General features: G+C 57.1%; 1 protein-coding gene across 1 annotated transcript in view; it reads left to right on the top strand.

Annotated features, from left to right (window-relative positions):
* The window catches only part of Myo18b (myosin XVIIIB), a 29,147-nt gene extending 4,988 nt beyond the window's left edge, over window positions 1-24,159 (top strand). Inside the window, exons 2-5 of the mRNA XM_077110104.1 lie at window positions 12,769-12,952; window positions 20,486-20,530; window positions 21,913-22,050; window positions 24,135-24,159. Of these exons, the coding sequence (XP_076966219.1) occupies window positions 12,769-12,952; window positions 20,486-20,530; window positions 21,913-22,050; window positions 24,135-24,159 (392 nt within the window). The remainder of the gene's footprint in view (window positions 1-12,768; window positions 12,953-20,485; window positions 20,531-21,912; window positions 22,051-24,134) is intronic.
* Window positions 24,160-24,502: the final 343 nt, after the last annotated feature.

Below are 24,502 nucleotides of genomic sequence, written 5' to 3'. Positions count from 1 at the left end.
GATGGCTAGGTGACGTGATGCTGCTAGTCCAGGGACCCCACTGAGCACAGTCAGTCCCCTATTGTCCTGTCTCCTTTTGGGTGGGGGGTACTGGTGATTGAACCCAGGGGCACTCCACCACTGAGCCCCATCCCCAGCCCTGTTTTGAATTTTATTTAGAGACAGGGTCTCACTGAGCTGTTTAGGGCCTCACATTGCTGAGGCTGGCTTTGACTCGCGATCCTCCTGCCTCAGCCTCCCGAGCCTCTGGGATAACAGGCGTGTGTCTCCACACCTGGCCCTCTCCTTATTGCAGACCCTCCTCCTCACGGAAGGGGGAGGTTTATATTCTGCAGATGTGGTCACACAGCAGGAAGGGTTGGTCCAGGATTGGAATTCGCATCTTTCTGACTCCAGAGTGTGTGTCGTTTCTAAAATAAAGTCCCCTTTCTACTCTTCCGCCTTTAGCCTGGCTCTCGGCTGGGGTGGTTTTGTCCCATGAGCATCCGGAGACATTGGGGGATTAGCAGGCCCCAGGGGAGAGGTGCTGCTGGGGTCTGGTGGCAGAGGCGAGGGATGCTTCCTGGCGTTCTGAGCTGCCCGGGGCAGGTCTCCCTGCCGCCCCCAGCACAGGGCAGGCTGGTCCCAGGCGCCCGTCACATCAAGGCTGAGAAACCTCACTCTCCAGTTCAATATCATTGGGTCCGGAAATAAAGATACTCCGAGCCTCTCTCTGGAGCCACTAAGTGTCCTTGAATGAGAGGAATCAGTGGGCATTTGAGCCAATCCCACTAAAATGTGTCCACGAATCAGAAAGAACCTCCGCTTCCAAACACGTCCGCTCTGCAGTCTTGGGTGGGACTCCCAGGATGGGGAGAGGGGGCGGTGGAGCTGGAAACCCCGCGACACCCTCTCACTCCGCAGGTGGAAGCCCAGCCAGTCCAGAAGTCACCACTCATTCCCGGTCATTGTGATGGCCGCGACTTTTGCAGTCCCTGCTGCTGTTTAGCAGTGGTGTCCCCGAGGCGGCCCACCTCTGCCTCACTCAGCCATAGAGCAGCACCTCTGGTCCAGCCTGGGGAGGCCCGGGTCTGTCACTGATGGCCAGGGCCAGCAGCTCCGTCCCGTGTGCTCCCCCATCTCCTCCTGGGGGACGTGTCAGGATCCGAGACTGCGGAGGGGAGGCCTGCCTCGGCCCACCATCACCGTGACACTGCCTGGCTTGTCGGGAACGCTGGTGACACCTCCGTGGTGACAAAAAGAGGCAGGAGGCTGTGTGAGATGTTGTCATATGTCCCTTAAAGAGGGACATACTGTCTGAGGAGGACAGCCTCAGGCGATTTCTTCCTTGTCCAAACCTGGTGGCGTGTACCTACCAGACCTGGGTGGCCTACCGTCACTCCCCGTGACCTTGGAGCCAGGAGACACCAGCATCACCCCGGGCATGTGGGGGGAGACACGATGCACCTCCATGACAATGTGGCTCCGAGGTCACGTCACGGGGGGCCTGGCTGTGACACGCCTCGTGCCATCGGCTCTTCACCGTGAGGAGAGGGGTGGGCCTGCTGTGGCGTCGGGGGACAGGCCCCAGGAGGAGCTGCTGGGTGCCGGGCCTCAGGATGGCTGGCGCTGTTTCTAGACGGAGGTTTGGGTCTCCCCCGGGGGGGCTTCCAGACCCCTGTGTGTGCGGGTGTGTCCGCCGGCCCTCGTCAGGTCCCCCGGGGGTGCGTCCAAGCCTTGGACAGTCCCCAACTTACGACTGGACTTTCTCGTGCCCGTGCGATGCCCAGCAGAAGCCGCGTCTTGACTTTGAATCTGGACGCCTCCCGGGCTCGCCTCTCGCACTACCGTCCTCTCTCCCAGCAGGGACCAGGAGAGGACACGGGGGACACTGTGGCACTGGGCAGCTCGGCTGTGATGTTCCTAGGTCAGGTGTCCCCCAGGCTGTCCCAGCTTACGATATTTTCAACTTCAGACGGGTTGGTGGGACGAGACCCCGGCATGGAGTCTGTGGTGCCCACGGTGGCCGGGGCCTGGCACACGGCAAGGTCGGTCTTACCAATTCTGGGGTGTCCTCCTGACCTGCGGCCTGACAGCGAGGGGGCAGGACACTGTGTGGGTTTGTTTTGGGTGCGGAAGGGACAAGAAGGACTTTGGGGACTGTGTGGAGACATTAAAATAGTGTTGTCACTGGGGTGAGACAGAGTGTGCCAGGTGCCTGAGTGGAGAGTCCCTGGGGAGAGGGGTGACAGTGAGAAAGTGTCACCACCGAGGAGGCCGCCATATCACCCATTCCGAAGCGGCCACCCAGGGGCTCCCAAACAGGAAGGAGGGCTGGTTTGGGGACGCACTTGCTGCGTTCTGTGTGGCGCCTCAAGATCTTTCCACGCTGACTCCACCCTCCCCAGCCCAGGGTCACCGTCATGCTCCCACCCACAGGGGAGAAAACCGAGGGCCAGGCAGGAAGCAAGACATGCCTGGGGTCCCTCGGGAAGCCGGGGAGCTGGGTCGTGAGCCCACATCTCTGTGAGCAGAGGCCACACTTGGAAGGCCGGGTGTACGCTGCACACGTGTGAATTTGGAAGAATCTGGAAGAATTGAAAGCTGAAATGTCAAGTTCCCAGTATTGCTGAAGGCGCTTGGGATATATGGCTGAGTAGGCCCTCTTCATCAGGACCTCGGTGTTCACGGGACTGGAAATTGGACAGTAATTACAACCAAGTGGACTGACGCTCATCCCCACGGCTCATACGCATCTGGGGGCACAACAGTAAAAGAGCCACATTCTGTGCAAGGAGCCAGAGAGGGCGATTATGGAGTGGGTCTTGTGGGATGGATAGGAGTTCACTAGTGAGACAAAGGGCCAGGCAGGAGAGGACAACAGCTGCAGGACACGGAGCCCACGGCAGGCTGGGAGCTGGCCGACTGGGATGTACTGGTAGGTGGGGGTCAGGGCGTGGGCAGTGGAAAGAGAAGACCTTGGAAGTAGGCTTCGGAGTGTGGACTGTCGGAAATGAGGAGCCACCAGATGCTTTGAGCCGGGGGAGTGTGGTCAGATGGGAAATTGGTCCTTGGGTGCTTGTGCCCTAGGGATTGGAGAGCAGGCTGGTGGGGGGCCTCCAGGTGGTGGCCAGGAAGGCCGAATTCATGAGCGATCAGAGAAGAGCCCCACGTATTGATGCTAGGGAGTCCCCGAGGCCCCGGGGAGGGACCAGCCATAATGGTTCTCTGGATTCAAACCCAGCGTCCCCTGGAGGAGTTTCAAAGTCTCCTGCCCCTATCCCTCCCATCACGGGGCGGAGAGAGGAAATGCAAGCTGCATTTCCATTTAGATTGAAATCAGCCGTGTCAAAGGTGGCCTGGTAATTACCGGCAGGAACAATGGCCCTGGTGTGGGAAGCCCTGTCGGTGTATGTAGTGCAGATCATTTTTACATTTGAGACTTAATTATATTGATATAATTACTCCCTGCTCAGGAGAATTGGGTGGTGCAGACATGTCGTCTTTGTGTTTGAGCAGGAAAATGAAAGGCCTTCTTTCTCTGTTATCAGGAGGCGAGTGGGTGGGTGACTGTGGGCGGCCGGGGCTGAGGGGGGTGGAGTGCACCCCTGGTCAGGGTGTCTCGGCGCAGCGGGGGCTTCTGGAGGCCTCTGCCTATAGTGTGTCACCTCTGGGAAGGTTGGAGGCCAGCAGCAGCGTCCCCTTTCCCCTTTCTGAAGACTCAAAGCAGAAATCGTAGGCGGGAGGGAATTTTGAACTGGGAATACTTCGAGTCCTTTGGGAAGTGATAGAGGTGCTGGGTTGACTTTGTAAACCCTGTGACTCAAAAGACCCAGGACAGTCATTCACTAGTGTCTTGAAGTCCCCTCCTGTCCCCCATTAATGGCCTGAAAATCCTAAGCCACATTCCCCTTCCAGGTGACAGTCCTCAAGAGGCTGTGCCCTCCTTGCCTCCCCACCCAGCAGGGGAGACTTGAGACCCCAAGAATCAAGTACAAAGAGTCCCCCTCACCATCAGCCACTCAGGAGGCTGATGCAGGAGGATTGTGAGTTCAAAGCCAGCCTTAGCAATGGTGAGGTAATGAGCAGCTCAGGGAGACCCTGTCTCTCAATAAAATACAAAATAGGGCTGGGACGTGGCTCAGTGGTCAAGTGCCCAGAGTTCAATCCCCGTACATCCCCCTCAAAAAAGTGGGTGAAAAGAGTGGGGTGCAATGGTGCACACCTGTAACCCCATCTACTTGGGAGGCTGAGGCAGGAGGATCACAAGTTCAAGGCCAGCCTCAGCAATTTAATGAGATCCTGTTTCAAAATAAAATAAAAAGGGCTGGGGGGAGCTCCGTGGCTGAGCACCCCAGTCATGGTGGGGGGAGTCCTCCTCCTTGGGCCCCAGGTGCCTAGATCCCTGGAGGGTGAGAGGACTGCTCTGACTGGCTGTTGACAAGATGTCTGCCTCCTAGATTTTAAAGACCTGCAGTCCCTCCCTGCTCACGATCCAGGAAGCTATGAAGGCCTTCAGGCAGCAGCTGGGGGCAGTTTTAAATAATCAGCTTGAAATCTAAGAAGAGAGAGGCGAGATGGCCCGCAGATGCCCGCAGCCCCCAGCTCTTCCTTTTGCCTCGACCTAAGGAGGCAGGGAGTTGGGTGGTACAGGGTGCCTGCTTGTCTGCAGGGGTAACTGCATGCTGCCTTTAGTAGAAAACCATTAGCAGGAACGGACGCCAGATAAAAATACTCCAGTATACACATCAAGAGTGGTTGTCCCCAGGTAACTGACTTTGGGGTGAATTTTAGGGTTTTTAATGTTTAATCCCACTTTGTGGACTCTATTAGGAAAAAAGTCTAGTAAAATAATGGATTTTCAAAGATACAGAAAAGAGCGTGTGATATTGTCTTAGTTTTCTACAGGTGCTATAACAAAGTGCCACAAACTGGATGACTTAAAATAGCAGAAATGTATTGTCTTCCAGTTCTGGAGGCCGGACGTCCAAAAAATCAAGATGGCAGCCAGGTCAGCTCCGTTTGAAGGCTCAGGAGAAGAAACATCCCTGGCCATGGCTGACACTGGCCTCTGGTGGTTTGCCAGCAATCTCTGTGTGCCTCGGCTTGTAGATACAGCATGGGACGTTGTTTCTCACAGGGTCCTCTCTCTACCTGTGCCTCGGTGTCAAATCCCCTTCCTCTAAGGATAACGGTCATATTGGACTGGGGACCAGTCTGTGACTCCATTGTAACATGATTACCTCTGTCAAGACCAAATGCAGTTCTGTCCTGGGGAATGAAGGAGAGACGGGATTTTAACCTGTCTTACCTGAGAACATAATGCAACCAGAAATGTGTTCCTAGAAATGGAGAAACCTTCAGGGAACTATGGGGTCTTTCCTTTATGGGTGAGGGGTCCATAGTGAGGTCTAAATGTGAAGAGTGGATGTTTGACGTGGTTCCCAGTGACCTCTCAGGTCCCATCCAGGCGGGTCGGTGTGGCCAGTGGATTGTGTCAGCAGAATGGCATGTCTTTCTGAGGCTGGCTTGTAGAACAGACATCTGACTTCTGCTGGGTTCTCTCTTGGATCCCTGGCTCTGGGGAAAACTATCGGCCATGTCACAAGTATGCTCAAGCAGCCCCATGGAGGTCCCCCGAGGCAGAACTGAGCCCCCCAGACAACAACCATGGTCTCTCTAAAAAGGAGACTCCCCCAGCCTCACTCAAATTTTCAGAGGCCATAACCTGACATCATCACCAGGGATCCTGTATGAGTTTCCTACTGCTGCTGTAACAAGTAATCACACAGGATCTTAGAATAACAGCAATGTATCATTCCACAGTTACAGAGGTCAGAAGTCTCAAATGTGTCCTGGGGGGTTAAGAATCAAGGCGTAAGCTTCTGGAGGTCCCAGGGGACTGCCCTTTCCTTGCCTTTTCCAGGTTCCAGAGGCAGCAGGGCTTTCTGGCTTCTGGCTGTGTTTCTCCGTCTCTGCTTCCACCACCTAGGCCCTCCACCTCCCCCGTAAGGACCCTTGTGATTGTACACAGGGCCCACCTGGATAACCCAGGGTCATGACGCCTTTTGCCATGAGCGGGTCACACTATTCCACGTTCCTGAGCTGACATCCTTGAGAGGCCTCTATTCAACCAGAACCACCCAACTGAGATACTGTGGAATTCCCAACCTAGGAAACAGCAAGAGAGGCTGGATGCGGGATGCGTGCCTGTCATCCCAGCAACTTGGGAGGCTGAGGCAGGAGGATCCTGAGTTCAAAGCCAGCCTCAGCAAAAGTGAGGCCCTAAGCAACTCAGTGAGACCCTGTCTCTAAATAAAACACAAAATAGGGCTGGGGAGGGGGCTCAGTGGTCAAGGGCCCCTGAGCTCAATCCCCAGTACTAAAAAAAGAAAAAAGAAAACCATCAGAGAGAGTAAATATTTGCTATCTCAAAGCTCTGGGTGAGGAAGTGATTTGTTAGGCAGGAATTGGTAATGAACATGGGGTAGGGATTGTATGGTGCTTGGAAATTAAAATTCTGGAAGTCTCATGATCTTTTCCTTCAAATAACACATGGAAGGTGCGTGGATCTTCTCAGTGAACAGTGTGATGAACGTTCCCAAACTGAGACATCACCTGAATCCTCCAGAAGGGCCCTGGCGGGAAGGCGGCTGCTCCGGGTTCTGTGCCCGTGGTCTATCTGTTACTGCTCAGGTTCTCCTCGTCCCCCCCTGTTCTGCTGGACCTTGGCGGGAAGTGACATTGTGGGGGTGTCTGAGAGATCCCGCCCTGGGAGGCAGCGATGGTGCTGAGGGAGTCTCCTTGTGGGTCCAGCGGTCTGTGGATGGTGCAGGACAAGGTCGGAGGCCCTCTGGGCACAGCTGCGGGCTCTTCAACAGGGTGCCATAAAAAGCTGAGGTCCCTGCAAGTGTTGTCTCGTCTTGATGGGGGACGAGAGAGGCCAGGTCGGCCGGGGGCTCATAAACCCCGTGTTGCTAGAGCTGGGAGCTGGGCAGGCCACAGGGTAAGATGATCGCCGTCGGTGCCAGGGGCAACTGCAGGCCCCAGTGAAGAGGGTCCACTGCTTTTGACAAAGGCACCTCCTCAGTCCCTGTTTCTCCATCCGCTGGCAACGAAGCTCCTGCATTGAATCCCCTCGGTCGAAAAGCCTGGAGCGGTCCCTGTTCTCCTGACCGGTGGCTCTTGGGCAGGATGTAAAATCCTCCCAGCCCCGACGACCCAGTGTGAGATGCTCAGACTCATTTTCTGGAGAAATGAGGTCATCCTCAGGATAGGATTCCTGTCCGTGTCATAGTTTCCGATTTTGCTTAGGAGGAGGGACATGGGAACGTTCTCTGTGGACCGAGAACGGGCTGCTGAGTTAGGCACGCCGGCTGCGGGCACCTTCACCTGGCTCCCTCTGTTCCTTGCTGTGACCTGTTGTCAGGGGATAATGCTGTCATCTTGACTGGAGAGGAACTGGAAATGGGAAAGGGCTGGTGGCCTTGGCAATCCCCACGGGCTCCTTCTAAAGCCAATGGTGCGCATCTCTTCCGACCCCCCTTCCTGCCAAGTTCAGGGCCAGCTTGTCAGTGTGATGACGTCAGCTGGTTTCTCAACGCCCTCATCAAGGAGAAAGGAAGCCCCCAGACAACCAGCAGAGGCAGGTGTTTCCTGACTTAATGTTGGGGTCCTACCCCGGTTCTCCCACTGTGAGTCAAAAAGTCGCCAAGTACAGCTTCCCCCGGCCCCGTCGCTCATCAGCACAGCCTGCTGGAGGGCGCCGGCCGTCCCCCTGTGACGTTCACGGATGCTGGCCAGCGTCGGGAGAGAGCGTGTTAACGTGAAGCTCAGCTCCCTGGCATTGTGAGGGTCTGGCTCGTCATGAGGTCAGAAAGTCCTGAGGTGGGCCCAGTAAGTGGGCGTCTTCTCTTCTCTGAGGACTTGGAAGGCTTTCCCAGGAGCATGGGGCTCATCCCAGGCCAGCGGGCGGGGGGTTCCCGTCGAGGCTGGCACGGAGGCAGGGGAGCGCTGGTTCAGGTACCCACCTTGGCAGTTCAGAGAGGAGCCTCTGACCCCGGGCGGCCTGGTCTGAGCGGGGATTGGCTCAACACAGCGGCCATGGAGAAGGGGGAAGGGGCTGTGGAAATCTCAGAGCCTTCACTGACCCTGCCGCCCTCTGGCTGTGTTCTTGGGCTCTGCCAAGGTGGAGATCTGGCTTGTCCCCGCCAAAACTCCTGTGGAGGTGGGTGCCCAGGGTCTGGTGCTGAGAGGTGATGAGACTGTCAGAGGCGATGGGTGATCGCTGGCTTTTCTTGTGGGAATGAACTATACCTTTGGGGGGACCTTATTGTTTACCTTAAGGGCGGGTTGTCAGGCCGGGCGTGGTGGCATGCACCTGTAATTCCAGTGACTCAGGAGGCTAAGGCAGGAGGATCGCAACTTAGAGGCCAGCCTCAGCAATTTAGACAGGCGCTAAGCAACTTAGCAAGACCCTGTCAAAAAATAAGAAAAGGGCTGGGGATGTGGCTCAGGGGTGAGGCACTCCTGGGTTCCATCCTGGTACAAATAAATAAATAAATACATACATAGGGGGTTGTCACAAAGCACCTGGCCCCTCCCTTGCTCTGTTGAACCTGGGCTGCTCTGCCACACATGTCCTCTCCCCTTCTGCTTTCCCATCTTTCTGCCACATGTCGAACAGCTCGTGGCGTCACCAGAAGCCAAGCGGATGCTGTGCTGTGCTTGAGGACTTCTAGACCCTGAGCCAAAAGAAACTTCTTTTCCATATAAATCACCCTGCCCCAGGTGTTCTATTATAGCAGCTGAAAACGGACTCCACCAGGATCTTTGGCGAGGCTCTCTGTGTCCATTATAAGATCATAAAAATAGAATAAAACAATGAGTTGGCAGGACGATTATGGACAAAAGACCTCAGACAGCCATGACCACTGGCCCCATCTTTGCTCCTGCCGGGAGTCGGGCTGTTCCAATCTTACGAAGAGGATCTGCGCAGACCTTTAGGGTTTTCTGATCCCCCCAGCTCCTCCCTTTCCCCAGTGGGACTGGACGCTGTGTCCTGGGTCTCATGTGTTCCACTGCGGTGGCTTCGGGGTCCGGACACCATCCATGGGGCTCCGATTTTCCCCAGCAGCCTCTTTTCTCCCAGGCAGGTGGCCTGGTCAATTTGAAGGAAGAGTGACAGTTCCTTAGGACCTTGCTTTCTGGCACGACTCCCGCAGAGACGCAGGCATCCCCCGAGGGAGCAGGGGCAGCTAGAGGCAATGGCCTGGCCCTGAGCCTCCGCCTGCTCCTCTGTGGACGGGGACCGTGGACCCTGGTGTGAGAGAGGAGCGAGGCCCTGTGGGTTTGGCTCTGATAACAACGTGGATTCCCATCCTCTGCAGAATTTCTGGAGAAATGACCAAGGGGAAAGTGAGAGTCTCGTGATCTCTCCGAGACAAGCCACCATTGCCACCGCTTCACTTTTTCTCCCCCTAGTGCCTGGCTCCAAGGGCTCCCATGACCATGAAGTGAGATGAGATGTTCTGACCGTGAGCAGAGCCCCTGTGGATGGGAGGAGTATAAACAGGCTCATTCATCTGTGAGCTCCACGGCGTTCACTGTGCACGTCGCTCCTTTATTAAGCAAGTGGCAGACTTGATGTGTTGTCACCAAGGTTCGGGGGGTGCTCAGGCTGGTACTTGAGACGGTGCAGACCCAGGTCTGTGGTTCTCGAGGTGAAGGAGGGGATGGCCAGTGGCCGATCACACAGATGCTAATCAATAGATGCTTCCTGTTTATTAAGGCGGGTGCCGGACGCTGGGGCTGTCGCAGTCTGTGAGCCCTGGCCACTGCCCGGGCCTGACCAGGAGGCTCTGCTCATCTTTAATGAATCAGAAAAAAAGAACAGTGCACTTCCACCAGGGGCCGAGCGTCTCTGAGATCCATTGATCTGTAGGGTAAATATCGTGGCCCGGTGACATGAACCTGGAGAGCCCGGCGGGGTGGGGATACTGACCTGGGAGAGTCCTGCGCTTGCAGACGGCAGCGGGCCTCGGAGCCGGACAGGCTCAGGGCAGAGAGACAGACAAACAACGGCTCTAAATATCAACCTAATTGAACATCAGGAGAGGAGACGGCTTAATCGCACCCATTAATTATACAAAGCGCTTCCCCCGCGGCCACCCCGACGCCTCGTGCTTCTGGGGGAGCAGCCTGGGCTCAGAGCATGTGTGTCCCGGGTCACGCATCAGCGAGTGTCTGTCTGTTCGTCCATCCCCCGTCCTAGCCGGGTGCCTGCTACGCGCCAGACACCGCAGGGTCGGGGTAGATCAGGTCCCGCAGCAAAGGAAGCCCCGCGCCAGTCAGAGGGTGCAGTGGCTGGGCCCAGACCAGAGCCAGCCCACAGTAGGTGCTCAGTAAACGTTCCTGGGACGGACGGATCTGGGACCCACACCAGCCTGTACGGGGGCCGTGTCTGTGACAGCGTCCATCCCACCACACGGCAGGCTCGTGTTCCTCTGGGCACCTGTCCGTCTGTGGGCCTCTGCTGCGGGTCAGTGGTGGCCAGCCCGTCGGGGCCCACGGCCCGTTGTGGGGGGGTGGAAGAAGAAGGGGGTGCTCCCACATGGCCCCTCTCCTGTGTCCTCCCCTCCGTCTCTTGAGGGTCTTGGTGGGGCCTTGTTCCGTCTGCCCCAGGGAGGCTGCTGCGTCCTGTTCTTAGTGACTTGGTCTCTGCCCTCAGCAGCCTCCGCTGGGTGTCCAGGGAAGCCGGGGGATCTGCGGGTTGCTGGCCACAGCGGCTGGGCTCCCAGGCCGCTCCTTCGTGCGTCCTGCGGAATCTGATGCAACCCCGCAGATGGGCCGCGTGGAGGGTGGGCACTAGTAGCAGGTCCCGGGTCCCTGCTCCCGGCTCCCCCTCCGTCCAGTGGGTTCATGCCCCTGGCCACCTTGCTTTTACCCCGTCTTCTCTCTGCAGGGCTCTGGAGCCGGAGCCCTGCACTCCAGGCTCATTACTGCTGTGTGGCCTTAGCAAGTCTCCTCCATGACGTAAGGACAGTGTGTCCCCTTCCGTTCTCCTTACCCTCCTCTGAGAACTGAATGATAGTGATGCCACCATTCACTGAGCCTTCCCACTGGACCAAGTACATTTACTCCCCAAAGAGCCCTTTGAAGGAGGGATGATGGCCACCCTCCTTTTACCAGTGAGACAACAGAGGGTCAGAGAGGTCGAGTCACTTGCTGAAGGTCACACAGCATTGAGCAACAGAGCACTTGTCTCTGTTCCTCTTGTCCACTCACCAGGAGGCTCCCTCAGGGTTGAACTTCAGACCTTTGCAGCTACTGCATGACGCTGACAAGGGCACAGTGCACCTGAGCAGGGCTGGGAAAGGACGGCCGCCCTCCTCAGGCCCCGCTCTTCCCCGCAGCCGGGCCAGGCCCTGGGACTTGCCCAGACTTTGCCAACAGCCTCTTCCTCTCTCTCCAGAATCAGAAAAGACTCACAGTCACTCGAGGTCACAATAACGCGGACGGAGCAGCCAACCTGCCAAGGAGGGCTGAGTCGTCCCTGTGGCAGGGAGCAGCCCGTGCTCCCGGCCTCCTCTGGGGCAGCAGAGCCGGAGAGCCAGGGGGTGGTGTCCAGACCTCAGCTCTGCTCCTCTCCTGCCCCAGTGGCCCTTCTGGCCTCAGGTTCCTCCTCAAAGCAGGAAAAAAATAGATTCCAGGCCCAGAGAGGGCGGCGAGCTGCTCCCAGTCACACAGCCAGTGGGTTCCAGGAGCTGGGACGGCAGTGGGACCTGACGGTGAACCTCCCCCATCATCAGGCGCGGGCCCCTTAACACACCGCAAAGAGAGCTTGGCACCTAGTCACTGTGCGCGGCTCCTGGTGGCCTGGGTCCGCGTGCTGTCCTCTTCCTGTGGCTTCACCTGGTTCCCAGAAGCCTTTCCCACCACCGCGATCCTCATGGCATCCAAGGGACCCGCAGTGACTTCCCTCACCGTGGCCAGTGGCTGGGGATGGCGCCTCTCAGCCCCTCCCTCCACAGCACCGCTCCCAGCCTCCGGGGGCTCAGAGCTTTGCCTCCCTTTTGATTTGTCCCCGTCGGGATTCGTTTCCAGAACCTGGATTCTGGGTCTAGCCTGGGGGCAGGCCCAGCGCTGGGGACAATTGGGCCACACGGTTCCCCCTGCCCTTTACCTGCTCAATGCCAGCAGCACCCAAGTTGTGACATTGACAAATGTCCCCAGTGAGGGCAAGATCACCCTGCGCGGAAGGTCACGGCATTAAGGGAGCAGGAAGAAACGGGCTGCCCGCGGCCATCAGAGATTCTCCAGAGTCAGAACAAAATCTGATCAGGTCTGTGTCGGGGAGTACTGAGCAGGAGAAAGAGCACTAAGAGATGACCACGCTCAAATGAAGGCTTCACATCCCCAGGCCTTGGTTGCCATCTGTGAAATGGGAGCCATAATCATGACCACCTGCACAGGGTGAGGGTGTGAGGGCAGGAGCACCGCACGCCGTGCTGGCCACAGGAGGCCCTCCATAAGTGCCAGTCCCGTGGGTCTGCTGCTGGGTTTTCCGTCTTGGCTTTTGCTGCTGCTGAGGAGAGAAAGGTGGGGCCGTCCGGGGGACAGAGTGGCAAGGAAACTACCCCTGTGCCTCCCCTTCCCCAACCTAATGCACCAGATCCGTCCCTAGGCTGTGCTGGAGGTCCCCAAATCCCACCCCCTCTGTCCGACTTGGAGCGTCCTCTGCAGGCAGAGCCCCCGTTATTGCCTCTGGCAGGGCTCTTGAGCACTCAGGAGTGGGCGGGCTCCCGCTCAAGGTCAACGTGGGCTGTGGTCTGTGTCCCCAGGAGAAGTACGTGGAGGAGCTCGCAGCCGTGAGGCAGACCCTGCAGACGGACCTGGAGACGTCCATCCGGCGGATCGCCGACCTGCAGGCGGCCCTGGAGGAGGTGGCGTCCAGCGACAGCGATGCTGAGAGGTAGGGCTGGGGCCGGTTGGGGCTGGACACAGCAGGTGGGCGTCACCCCAGGGAGCCTCAGGTCTGCAGTGAGCCTGGGCCGTGGCTTCAGGGGACCCACAGGCCTCAGGGGCCGGAGGTGTGGCTGGCCTGCTGGATGGGGACAGGCGGGAGCTACCCTGCGAGTCTCCTTGTCACCCTGAGTCCATCTGGTGCAGCTTGCCGAGCCCCGGGCCAGGGCACGTGGCAGACAGTGATGTGGGGAAGCTGTCGCCCAGTGAGTTCCAACCCCCTCATGTGCATGGTGAACAGGAAATGACCAAGAGGCGGTCATTCTTGACCTAGGATTCGAGGTGCCCCATATCCCACCCAGTGCCCGCCCGTGGGGTTGCGGGAGCTGAAGGACGTCGTGGACGAGCGTCAGGGGGGACAGTGCTGAGCTGAGCTCCTGCAGACAAGGGGGGCCGCTCCACGAAGCAGCTCCAAGAGGCAGATGTAGAGGGTGAGGGTTGGGAGGCCCCCCAAGGTCAAGGTCAGCCCCTCTGTCCTTCCTCAGAGGATAGCGTGCTTCCTGCCACAGGCCGCAGGTCAGTGCTCGGTGGAAGGAGCCCACCGTGTCCCAGGCTGTCCACCCTGCAGGTGGCCAAGCGTCATCTTACCAGGTGCTGCCCGGCCATCTCAGCTGTCCTTACCACAGCTGCCCATCTGGCTGCCCATCCTGGCCCCATCCCACCTCCATGGCAGCCCAGGGAGCAGGGGAGGCTTTCTGGGCCTAGCTTTGCACTAGGGGCCTGCAGATCACCCGCCACCCGCCAGCCACCTGCCAGCCACTAGCCACCCGCAGGCCACCGGCCACCCGCAGGCCACCTGCCACCGGCAGGCAGGCTGCCTGAGTCTCACCCCTCATCTGCAAAGTGACCGTCCTTCCTGGTCTTTCCCTCGGCAAGGCTGGTTGTGCTGCAGTGGAGTGGCCGAACCTCAGACTTGAAGAGCCACCTTCTGTCCCTGGGAGGACCCCCTCTCAAGGCCAAGGGCACACGGCCCAGTAGCAGAGCCAGACCCAGGGCTGCTGTCGCCTCCTTCGCCTGCTCTCCTGCCGCAGGAGTGGTGCAGCCCAGGAAGGGAGGCCGAGAGCGCCGGCAGCCAGCTCTGGTTACCCGTGGGAGGGACCAGACACCTCTGTCCAGGAAGACCCCATGTCACCAAAAAGAAACCCAACCCAACCAAACCCAAAACACATTCCAGCACTGGGGGACTTGCTTTATTTCCCCCCAAGTTTGTTTGCATTTTCCAAAACTTGCTGGATGAATGCACATTCGAACCCTCAGCTGAATTAGAGCCCACGTTAGATTTTGCTCCTACAAGTTACAGACTTTGAACTCCTAATTTTGATTAATTAATTAATTAATTTCTGGTATTGGGGTTGAACCCAGGGGCCCTCAACCCCTGAGCCCCATCCCAGCCCTATTCTGTGTTTTATTTAGAGAAAGGGCCTCACTGTGGCTGAGGCTGGCTTTGAACTTGCAATCCTCCTGCCTCAGCCTCCTAAGCTGTTGGATCACTTGCCACTGTGCCCGGCTTCAGTGCCTAATTCTAGAAAGTCTTGTAGTCCTGGGCTGGTCCTGGCTACTTGGAGAGCTGTCACCTCCAACTCTCCCAATAAAGATGCCCGTGCTGGGCAGCAGTGTAGCAGACACCATGTGGATCTGAAACCTCGTGTTCTGAATACAGAGCGTGGCCTCAAGTCTTCATTTAATGCAAAAGGGACTTCCGAGCATATCACCGTCCCCTGCTAGTTTGCACAGCCGCCAAGCTGCAGGTGAAATAGCAACTAGTGACATGGCCGTGGCTCTCAGCTCAGGACTCCACTCAGGATCCCCCTCCTCCACCCCTGGGCCGTTTTATTAGCATCGGACAGAACCTACACCTGCAATTACAAAGGCTTTGTCCACGGGACTTGCTGGGCGCCGGGCGGCTGTTCCGTTACTGGGTTCATGATAGGAGAATGAATGGCTCTGGTCTCTGGCCAGTGCAAGACGTTTGAGCCATTTTCCAAATGCACATTGAGAAGTTTGCTTTTGTAACAGTTGAAGGTGACGAGGGTGAAGGACGGTGGGACAAGGCAGCGGGGCAGCCCAGTGTGGTGACCCAGCAGAGGGCATGAAGGAGAGCGGGGCCGGCTTCTCACCCGGGGTTGAGGCCCAGGACCTCAGGAGGGTCACTTCAGAATCTGCCTCTAGGCCTTGGGGGGACCTGCCCTCACCTCATCCCGTAGAGACCCCAGACCTGCCTCTCCTCCAGCGCACCCTCCGCTCTGGTGCTTGTCTTCTGAGTTCCGGGCTCTGGGACCCAGGACCCAGCCTCAACTCCAGATTCCTCTTGGCCTTTCATGCTCTTCTGTCTCTGGGACCTTCAACCTTCCTCCCTGCGGGGCTTCTGACGTACCTCCCTGGGTCTGTGACTTCCACACAGTTCCTCCAGTGGGAGGGGACCTCACGTGGGGCTCAGGGGGCCGTCAGGTGTCGGGGGACTGTGCTTGGAAGTGCCAGGGCAGCCTGCAGGACGGCGCAGTCGGAGGTGGGGAAGAGCTGGGAAGTCCGTGACTCCATCTCTCTGACCCTCGGTCTCTTCATCTTTAAGGCGGATGAGTAATAAGAAGTAAAAAAAGCATAACTCCTTAGCAGGTACCTCGTGCGCTGGGGAGGCCCGCCCCCAGCCGCGTTCATTCATTCATTTGATGAATCCTTACCGAGCACCTAGGGCAGGCCAGACGCCCTCCTGGGTACTTGAGTTGTTCCACTGGCTTCTTGTCATCATTACTGCAGATGAAGAGGCATCGGGCAGCTTCCCTAAACCCAGGCAGAAGCTCACATTCAGGCGTGGCTCAGCTGCTGAAGAACAGGGGCGAGCTCAGGAGAGAACCGCCTCTGTGGGGCCTGCATTCCGTGTGTGTGTGTGTGTGTGTGTGTGTGTGTGTGTGTCTGTGTGTGTGTGTGCGCGCGCGCACGTACGCACACTTGTCTGTGGATAGAGGTAATGGCTTTGAACTCACTATCCCCCTGCCTCAGCCTCCTGAGCCGCCGGGGGGACAGGCATGTGCCACTCTGCCAATGATCTGGGTTTTTAACTGTCCCTTTCCTGGAGTAACAGGTTTGGATTGGGTCCGAGGGATGGGTTTGTGATACTTCTCCAAACTGAGCTCCGCTGGGATTCAGACCCACCCGAGGGAGAGAGGGGAGCTCCAGGTCCAGGTGAGGGTCCCCGAGACACCTGTTCAAATCAGGAACCGTCACACAGGGCGTGTTGGGAATCGGGCCTGAGTGCAGCGGGCCTTCCCGCCTGGACATGTGGCCTCCTGCTCGGAAGGCCAGGTGGCGGTCTCATGCTGCCTGCAGCTGGGGTGTTGTGACGTGGACTGCGGCTCCAGCCTCCTTAGATTAATGGAGGGGTGCTTTAAGTGGGTCCCCAGGCCTGGAGCGAGCGCATTATCCACGGGGGGTGCTGTGCTGGCTGACACACTGCCCCCTCTATTCCTGGCCCAGGGTCTGCGGCTGCCCTGGGTCGCTCTGGGTGGGAGTTGGGTGGGTGTAGAGGGATCCATGGGTGCCCTCTGACCTCTGGATCCGCTCACAGCGCTCAGTTCTAGCTGGGTCAATGGGAGATGAAGGTTCTGGAAAAGCGTCCTGTATTGTCGGATTGAGTGTGAGCCGGACCTTTCCCAGTACACGCTCTTTTCTAACCTGGCTAAAATGGGAGCACGCGTCGAGAGGTCTGGGCCTAACTGGAGCTGGTGGCTGCACCTGGGGACACACTTCTAAGTTATCGTATTCGCAGGTGACCCACACAGAATGGTCCCCTGCTTTGTGGCGGGGTGGCCCTGGGAACGCCGAAGGCCCCTTGGGACAACTCTTACTGCTGGTTCCCCCCAGGAGAGTGGGCATGCCCAGCCCGGAGCAGAGCGTGAAAGGCTTGTGCGTGGACCTAGGAAGGTGTTGACCTGGTCCAGGGAGCCCCACAGGACCCTGGTGCAGAGACACACATTTAAACGCTGCCACCCGGGGACCTGGCCTTCTGAGCTGGTCCCTAGCCAGACGCCAGCTGATGGGCTGCCCAGGGCTGGAGCTGCAGGACAACAGGCCTCAGCGCTGCGGCGGCATTCCAGGGAGGGACCAGAGCTGAATGACGGGCACTTCTCGGGTGGCCTTCCCAGGTGCCAGGTCCTAGGCTGCCTGCTCAGCTACCCAGCACCCACAACGACTCTCTGAGGTTCCTGTCACTGTCAGATGACAGATGAGGAAACTGGGGCTGGAGGAGTCAGGAACCTTGTCACCAGGGACACGGAAATGAGGGAGCCAACTTGGGTTTTCAGGCCGACCTTGTCACCCAGCTTCTAAGAGGAAGCTCCTCTGTCCTGCAAAACAGACCTGTGTGCTCCCTTCCCTTGTCCAGGTCTAAGTGCTGGGCCCAGCCCTGGCCTGTGTCTCTGTCACCCAGGAGACAGGGATCCCTGGGCTCCTGCCGAGGCTGCATTGGCATTCAGACTGCAGGTGCCTGCGAAGGCTCACCCCAGGGGAAGACGTCGAGACCTTTGATCAGTGCGCTGAGGATTGTCATCCTCTGTTTACGGATTCTTGGCCCCAGGACCTTATTTTTTTTAAAGCCATGTGCTCTCAGAGACAAGGAAACACTGCTCACCAGTCAGGACAGGAGGGGTCCAGTCCCAGGTGCCACCAAATGGGTCAGTGCCACGGACAGGTCAGCTGCCCTTTCTGGCCTTGCTTGCCCACTTGACAGACAGCGATCAAGGGACGCCTCTGTGTTAGGACTTAGGGAGACAAGGACAGTCTACCTGCCCCACTGCACTGGGACCCGAGAGGCTCTTCACGTAATGAAGGGGTCGATAGGTTTCTAACACCCTCTTTTTTGAAGGGGGGGTACCAGGGATTGAACTCAGGGGCCCTGCACCACCGAGCCCCATCCCCAGCCCTATTTTGTGTTTAATTTAGAGACAGGGTCTCCCTGAGTTGCTCAGGGCCTCGCTGTGGCTGAGGCTGGCTTTGAACTCGCGATCCTCCTGCCTCAGCCTCCCCAGCCGCTGGGATGACAGGTGCGTGTCAGCCTCCATGCCTGGCTTTAACACCCTCTTTTAAAGAGAAACCACTTGGCTTTTACACCAAAGCAAACTCTTAGAGAATGTTCCAGCCTAGGCTGAGATGCAGCTTGTGATGAGATCGTAACAGGGAGGAAACCCGGGCTGATTTCTCCTCCCGGGTTCTTCTCCCTGCCCCCTCAGGCCCAGTGGTGAGTCCCAGCACCTGGGGACGCTGCTGTGCCCATGAGTTACAAGCCCGGTACCTGCGGACCACGTGGGGTCCAGGCTGGACGCCACCTTGGCTCTGGGCGACATTTCCTCTGTGTGGGGAGACCGCCTGGCAGCCCTTGGCCTCTGCCCCAGAGCCTCTGCCCGAGTCAGTGATGCAAGTTCACAGGCAGGCGGAAGCGGGGCGCGGGCACCGGGAAATGTGGGTAGACAGGCGCTCCCCCAGCAGCTCCTTGGACTTGTCCTATGGCGGGCTCATTTCCAAAGGCGCAGTGCAGGAGGGGACGAGTGTGGGGTCCCCACCCTTTCTTTTTTTATAAGATTGACACTTTAGAGATTTTGCCTTTTATTGATTGACTGATTGACTGATTTGGGGATACTGGGGATTGTACCCAGGGGTGCTTAGCCACTGAGCCCCATCCCCAGCCCTTTTTCATATTTGATTTAGAGACAGGGTCTCTCTAAGTTGCTTAGGGTCTCTCTAAGTTGCTGAGGCTGGCTTGGAGCCCGGGATCCTCCTGCCTCAGCCTCCCGACCCAGTGGGATTTCAGGCGTGGGCCACCGCCCCTGGCTAGCTTGGATGGTTGAACGACGCGGTGATGGTTGAGTGTGCTCCTGCTTGTTCACCATGCGGGACACTGGCCCGGCCAGCTCAGATCTTCCTGTTAAGACGGAAACCAGAACCAGACGAGACCCTGTAGTAGAGTCCCCGGGAACCAGAAGGCGGATCCCCAAGGAGGGGCACTTAACTTACTAAGGGGACGTTTGCAGGGCCGTGAGGTGGCCAGGGAGGCCTGGGGATGGACCCGGCAGCACCAGGGGTCAGCAGCACCTGCCACCAGGGCTGAAGGGGCAGGAGAGGGACCCAGGGAGAAGGGAAGGGGGAGGGGCGGGGAGGGGAAGGAAGTGGGCAGAGAGGAGGGGGAGGGGGAAGGGAAGGGGCAGGGAGGGCCGGGGCTGCTGGCAGGAGGGCTGTGGCCTTGGGTGGAAGGACTCGGCCAGCACCAGGAGACGCCTGGAAGCCCATCCCTGAGAAGGAAGGTGCCGCGCCCTCCCCTCCTCCGATGTCCTCCGCTGGCTGTGTCCCCAGCGCCGGGGAGGAGCCTGCCCAGGTGGGGTCTGAGCCCTGCGCCACCCGCGGGGCTCCCAGGGCTCTGCGCTCCTGGAGGTGGACAGTGGCCAGGACTTAGCCCCAGAGCGCCTCGGTCAGCTGTGGGACGACAAAGGCTCCCCAGGAGGGTTGTGAGGAAGGTCCCCAGGGCCCACGACAGGACGCCTGTGGATTCCCTGCAGTCACTGACCCCTTCTGTGCTGGACTCCAGGAGCCCTGCCTGACGGCGGCTGGTCCGCCCGAGCTCTGGGCTGAGCCCTGGGGCTGTCAAGGCGAATAAGACTCATGCTTGACCCAGAAGGGACATTGCAGTCGGAGGGGACAGGGCGTGTAAATAGAAGCCCCTGCAGGTCACAGGTCTTGAGGGCAGGGACCAAAAAGCAGTGCGTGCGTCCCTCAGAGGAAATGACCAGGACCTCCAAGGAGGGAAGCACCCGAATTCCAGCAGAGGATGCAGCCCTGCGCGCCCAGGGATGGGTGGCCTCTGGGGTTTGGGGCTTGGTGGTGTGAACCGTGAGGACCCCCGTCCAGACCTTAATAGGCCCCACAGATCTGGGGCGACCCGAGACAAAGGTGCCCAGCCCCTGTCTCTGCAACAGAGACCCCAGGGCTGGGCTGAGACCCTGTGGGAAGCGCATCTGCTGAATGGAAGGAGTCTCCCCACCGGGCTGCGGGGGAATTGGTTCAGGAACCTCCCACCATGCCCCGGGAAGCTGTCCTGCTCCCTGTCTGATTTGCTGGCCTCACAAACAACATAAAACAAATGGCCTGCTTGCTGCAGTAACGATGCTATTAATAACAGCTGTGCTGGTTGTGCTTTTAAAAAGTAGAGGGGATGGCTGCTACCATTTAATTAGCACTGTGTGTTTGCCAGGATTCACGCTGAGAGCTTTATATGGGCTATTTCACTTACTGGCTCCAGAACTCTGGAGGCAGAGCCCTGTTATTAGCTATATTTCACAAAGGAAGACAGGAGGCTCAGAGAGGGCAAGATCTTCCCCAAGATCACACAGCAACAAAGTTTGGAAGTGGGATTCCACCCCCAGCACATCTACTGTTAAAAACTAATTCCCTGGCTCCTGCAACACAAGAATAACACACCCTTTCTGGTGCTTCTTTCTAGTGTGCAGACAGCGGTGGATTGTAGCAATGGCGGCAGGAAAGAAATGTAAGTTGAACCCCAAGTAGAGCTGAGCAGCTTACAGAAGTGAGCCCCTGGCCATCTGTGTGCAGTTCACTTGGGAAGCAGCCCCACCGGCTTGGAAAGGGATCACCAAAGCCAACAAGAGCTGGACTTCACAGTCGTCGCCTATAACACGGGGGATGTGTGACTGAACCTCCAGTTTCATATAGACCGAGAGCAGCCGGTCCTTATCACACCATGTCCCCAAGCACCTTCCGTGGCTCCCCATTGCCCAGAACAGACTTTGGGTGGATGTTTGTGTTCTGCACATTTTGACCCTACCTTTCCATGTCACCCATGCCTCAACCTTTAAGGACCCCCATACCTATGTGTGTCGAAAATGTCTTCCACTGAAAATTTCTTTCTGCAGTTTCTGTGTGGCCAGGTCCTGACCTCCACTACCACCACTTGGGACCTTCCTTGTGTCCCCAAGAAGCAAATCAAGGCTCCCTGCTGAGCCAATCTTAGCCTCTCTTCTCTGTCCATCCCTACAGTTCTGGTCATTTCTCCTTTATTCTGTAGTTACTTAATGAGATGTGTTTCCACTCTGCTTGGCTAGAGTCTTGAGGGCAGGGTCAATGTTGAGTCCATGGGGACTGGTACAGAGTGTCCATGACAAGGCACGTGCATGCGCGTGTGTGCACACACACACACACACACACACACACACACACATGCAATTTCCTGGTTCACCAACCAGGACATGATTATTGAGTATCTGTGCAGACCTCTGCCTGGGCCGTTTTCAGAATCACAGAGCACAGAGTAAAACCCCCAGTTCACAACCACATTCCAGTTAAGATAAGGAGTTAAACCTGCCACATTTGCTACTTCACGGACATCTTATTTGGTATAAAATTCAGTGCCAAGTCAAGTGCAGTGGCCCACGTGTCATCCCAGCAGCTCGGGAGGCTGAGGCAGGAGGATCGTGAGTTCAAAGCCAGCCTCAGCAAAAGGGAGGCCCTAAGCAGCTCAGTGAGACCCTGTCTCTAAACAAAATGCAAAATAGGGCTGGGGTGGGGCTCAGGGGTGGAGGGCCCCTGAGTTCGATCCTTGATACCCCCAAAAAATCTGTTTTGGAGCATGTTTCCCCCCAAGGAAGAGTGCAGAGGTCAGGGACATGGGCTTTGGAGATGAAAGGAGCGGGGCTTAGACCCCGATGTCATCAACTAGCTGGGCGACCCCGGCTGAGACCCAGTTTGGCCCCTGCAGACCCCACGACTCCCGTCTATGTGCGGGGACGGCCCCGACTCCCCCCGAGGGACGGTGCACAAGGCCCTACCCGGCTTGTGCTCTGGAGCAAAGGTCTAGCTATTGGGGGTTGCACGGTTGTCATTGTGACGCGGAGTCCTGTGTTCTGATTGTAGGGACAACTTCTCCGTCATCAGCTCCCAGCCAGAGGGCAGCCTGCAGTCCTGGCTGAGCTGCACCCTGTCCGTGGCCACAGACACCGCGAGGAGCCCCTCTCGACAGTCAGCCGCCAGCAGCTACACCCCCAGTGCCAGGTAAGAGCGTCACCTGCTGCCGCTGGTTGGCTGACAGCCCCGAATCCCATTTGCAAGGTTGTCCTTCAGGTCGTCCGGCCTCAGCGAGGACGGCCTTGGTTCTAACGGTCTGAGCCATTCCCCTGTCCCTTCCTGACTGTGTGACTCTCTGGGTCTCCTCTTCCTTTACTCTCAACCATGAAATAAGGTCACATCCACTGACTCAAAGGGTCGAAATGAAGAGGATCTGTTGCCAACCTCTCCAAAGCGTGGTTTTCTGATTGTTGTAAATAGTAGTGTGAACTTTAAAATATCAATAATCACAGTTGACTTCTACTTAAGACATGATAGTTTTCCATTTACAGATAGTTACAGTTTTAAAATTTTCTTTGTTAAAAAAAAAAAATAGTTACTAAAGTGTTTCATTTTGGCCAGGCACGGTGGCGCACGCCTGTAGTTCCAGGGGCTTGGGAGGTTGAGGCAGGAGGATTGCAAGTTTGAGGCCAGCCTCAGCAACTTAGTGAGGTACTTAGCAACTTAGCAAGACTCTGTCTCTAAATAAAATATTAAAAAGGGCTGGGGATGTGGCTCAGTGGCTGTGCACCCTGAAGTCAATCCTCAGTACTAAACAAGCAAACAAAAAACAACAAAAAGAGTTTTGTTTTGTTTTTGTTTTTGTTTATAAGGGGGAGTGGCTATAGAGAAAAGAAACTGAAGCCAGGTGCTGTGGTACATACCTGCAGTCCCAGGAGGCTGAGGCAGGAAGATTTCTTGAGTCTAGTTGAGACCAACCTGGGCAATGTACTGAGAATTAAAAAATAAATAAATAAATAAAAGAAGGAAGAAAGAAAGAGAAAAGAGAAAGCTGAGCTGGACGGTGTTTCATTTTATTGGGAGACAGGACCACATCGGTTCCACGCCACCCCCATGCAGGTCCTCTTGGCCCTGGCCATGATAGCATGCTCACGGGCCCACAGGATTGCCCGGAGCGGGCTCCCCGACAGACTGGCCCCAGGGTGCACCCCTCCTTGAATGAATTAAGTCCACCCTCCCTGGGCTTCCAGCTCCATTTCTCTGAGTCCGCCTGGTTTCCCTCTCCAGGGCGACCCTCTTGTAATTAGGGCTTCATGGCCATAAATCAGGAATCACGGATTAAGCAGATGCATGATTAAGATGACGTGCACAGGCCCTAACCCAGGGCCCAAGAGATAGACAGAAAGGAGAGTCAGAGGCCACGGGGGCCCAGGCCACCCTCCTGACTCAAGCCTCGTTTGCTCTGAAGCAGGGGCTCTCTCGACCAAAAGGGGGCAGGGGTTCACGCTGCCCCTTGGGCATGTTCAGCAAATGGCAAATGCCTGGCCCACATCTGGTCAATCCTAGACGGAAATACTTGGGTAGAAAATGTCAGTGCACCCCTTTAAGCAGGGGGATCTGGGGATGATCTGATTTTGCTGTTAATTAAAAACAAAGGTCTGTGGAGGAAGGATCGTGTCCTCTGCGAAAATTAGGACTTTCCTTTCGACCTGGGTCTCCCCTGCCCACAGTGCGTGAGGCAGCAGAGGCACAAGTGAGGAGGCCAGAGGAGAGCACCGATGCTCCGTCACATGAGGTGCAAGTTTCATAATCAAATTACAGTAGGGTGCCCAAGAAGGACCCATAACCCGTGGCTTACACCTTACGCACCTATTTGCAGGAGAGACGGCGGGCGTGGGGTGGTTTCCATGCACCCTCTAGAGTCAGAGCATCTGGAGTCCAATCCTTTATTTGCAGATCCACAGCTGTGTGATTTGGGGCAAATTGCTTAACCTCTCTGTTCGTGCCTCCTCGTGGATCAGTCGGGGTTGTGGTCAGGGTAAATGTGGGGGTGTTCATGGTGTTCTGTACCCAGAGCCTGGTGCCTAGGACGTGCTCAGCTAATTAGCTGCTTAGAAGCATGAACACCTCCTGAATGCTCAGAGCAACGCCAGGAGGTGGATCTCACCACTCACCTTTAGGAAGATGGTGAGACTCCGGAGGCCCGAGCAGCTGACTCTGCGTTGGTCTGAGCCAGCTCCTCTGCCGCCACCTCCATGCCTCCTCCCCCTTGCCCCGTGTTCTCCCTCCAGGTTCTGGGGCAGACCCAGCGAGTGAGATTGCCTGCACCTAGAACCACGGAGGGTCAGGGGGCAAACGAGCCACTTGTAAGAAGGAACTCCTTGTCTCTCCTGGGGACATGTCAGTGTCCCAGGGCTGGCTTACAGCCTGTGCTCAATAACGGTTTGGTGAATGGAGGATCATCATAGCAGTAAGGCTAGAGCAGAAATAGGAACCTTATTTAGCCATAGCTCGGTAGCCATTGTGGCTCAGAGAGGGTGGATGGTTGGCGCAATGTCACACAGCGAGTAAGTGGAAGAGTTAGGATTTGAACCCCTGATGTTTATCCAGGTGTGGGACTGATCACCTGGCAGAGTGTGTGGGGGACAATCTGTCCTGT

Source organism: Callospermophilus lateralis, chromosome 1 (assembly GCF_048772815.1).
Source record: "Callospermophilus lateralis isolate mCalLat2 chromosome 1, mCalLat2.hap1, whole genome shotgun sequence".
NCBI lineage: Eukaryota > Metazoa > Chordata > Mammalia > Rodentia > Sciuridae > Callospermophilus > Callospermophilus lateralis.
Note: the sequence above shows the minus strand (reverse complement) of the source record. Positions and strands in the feature narration are given on the sequence as shown.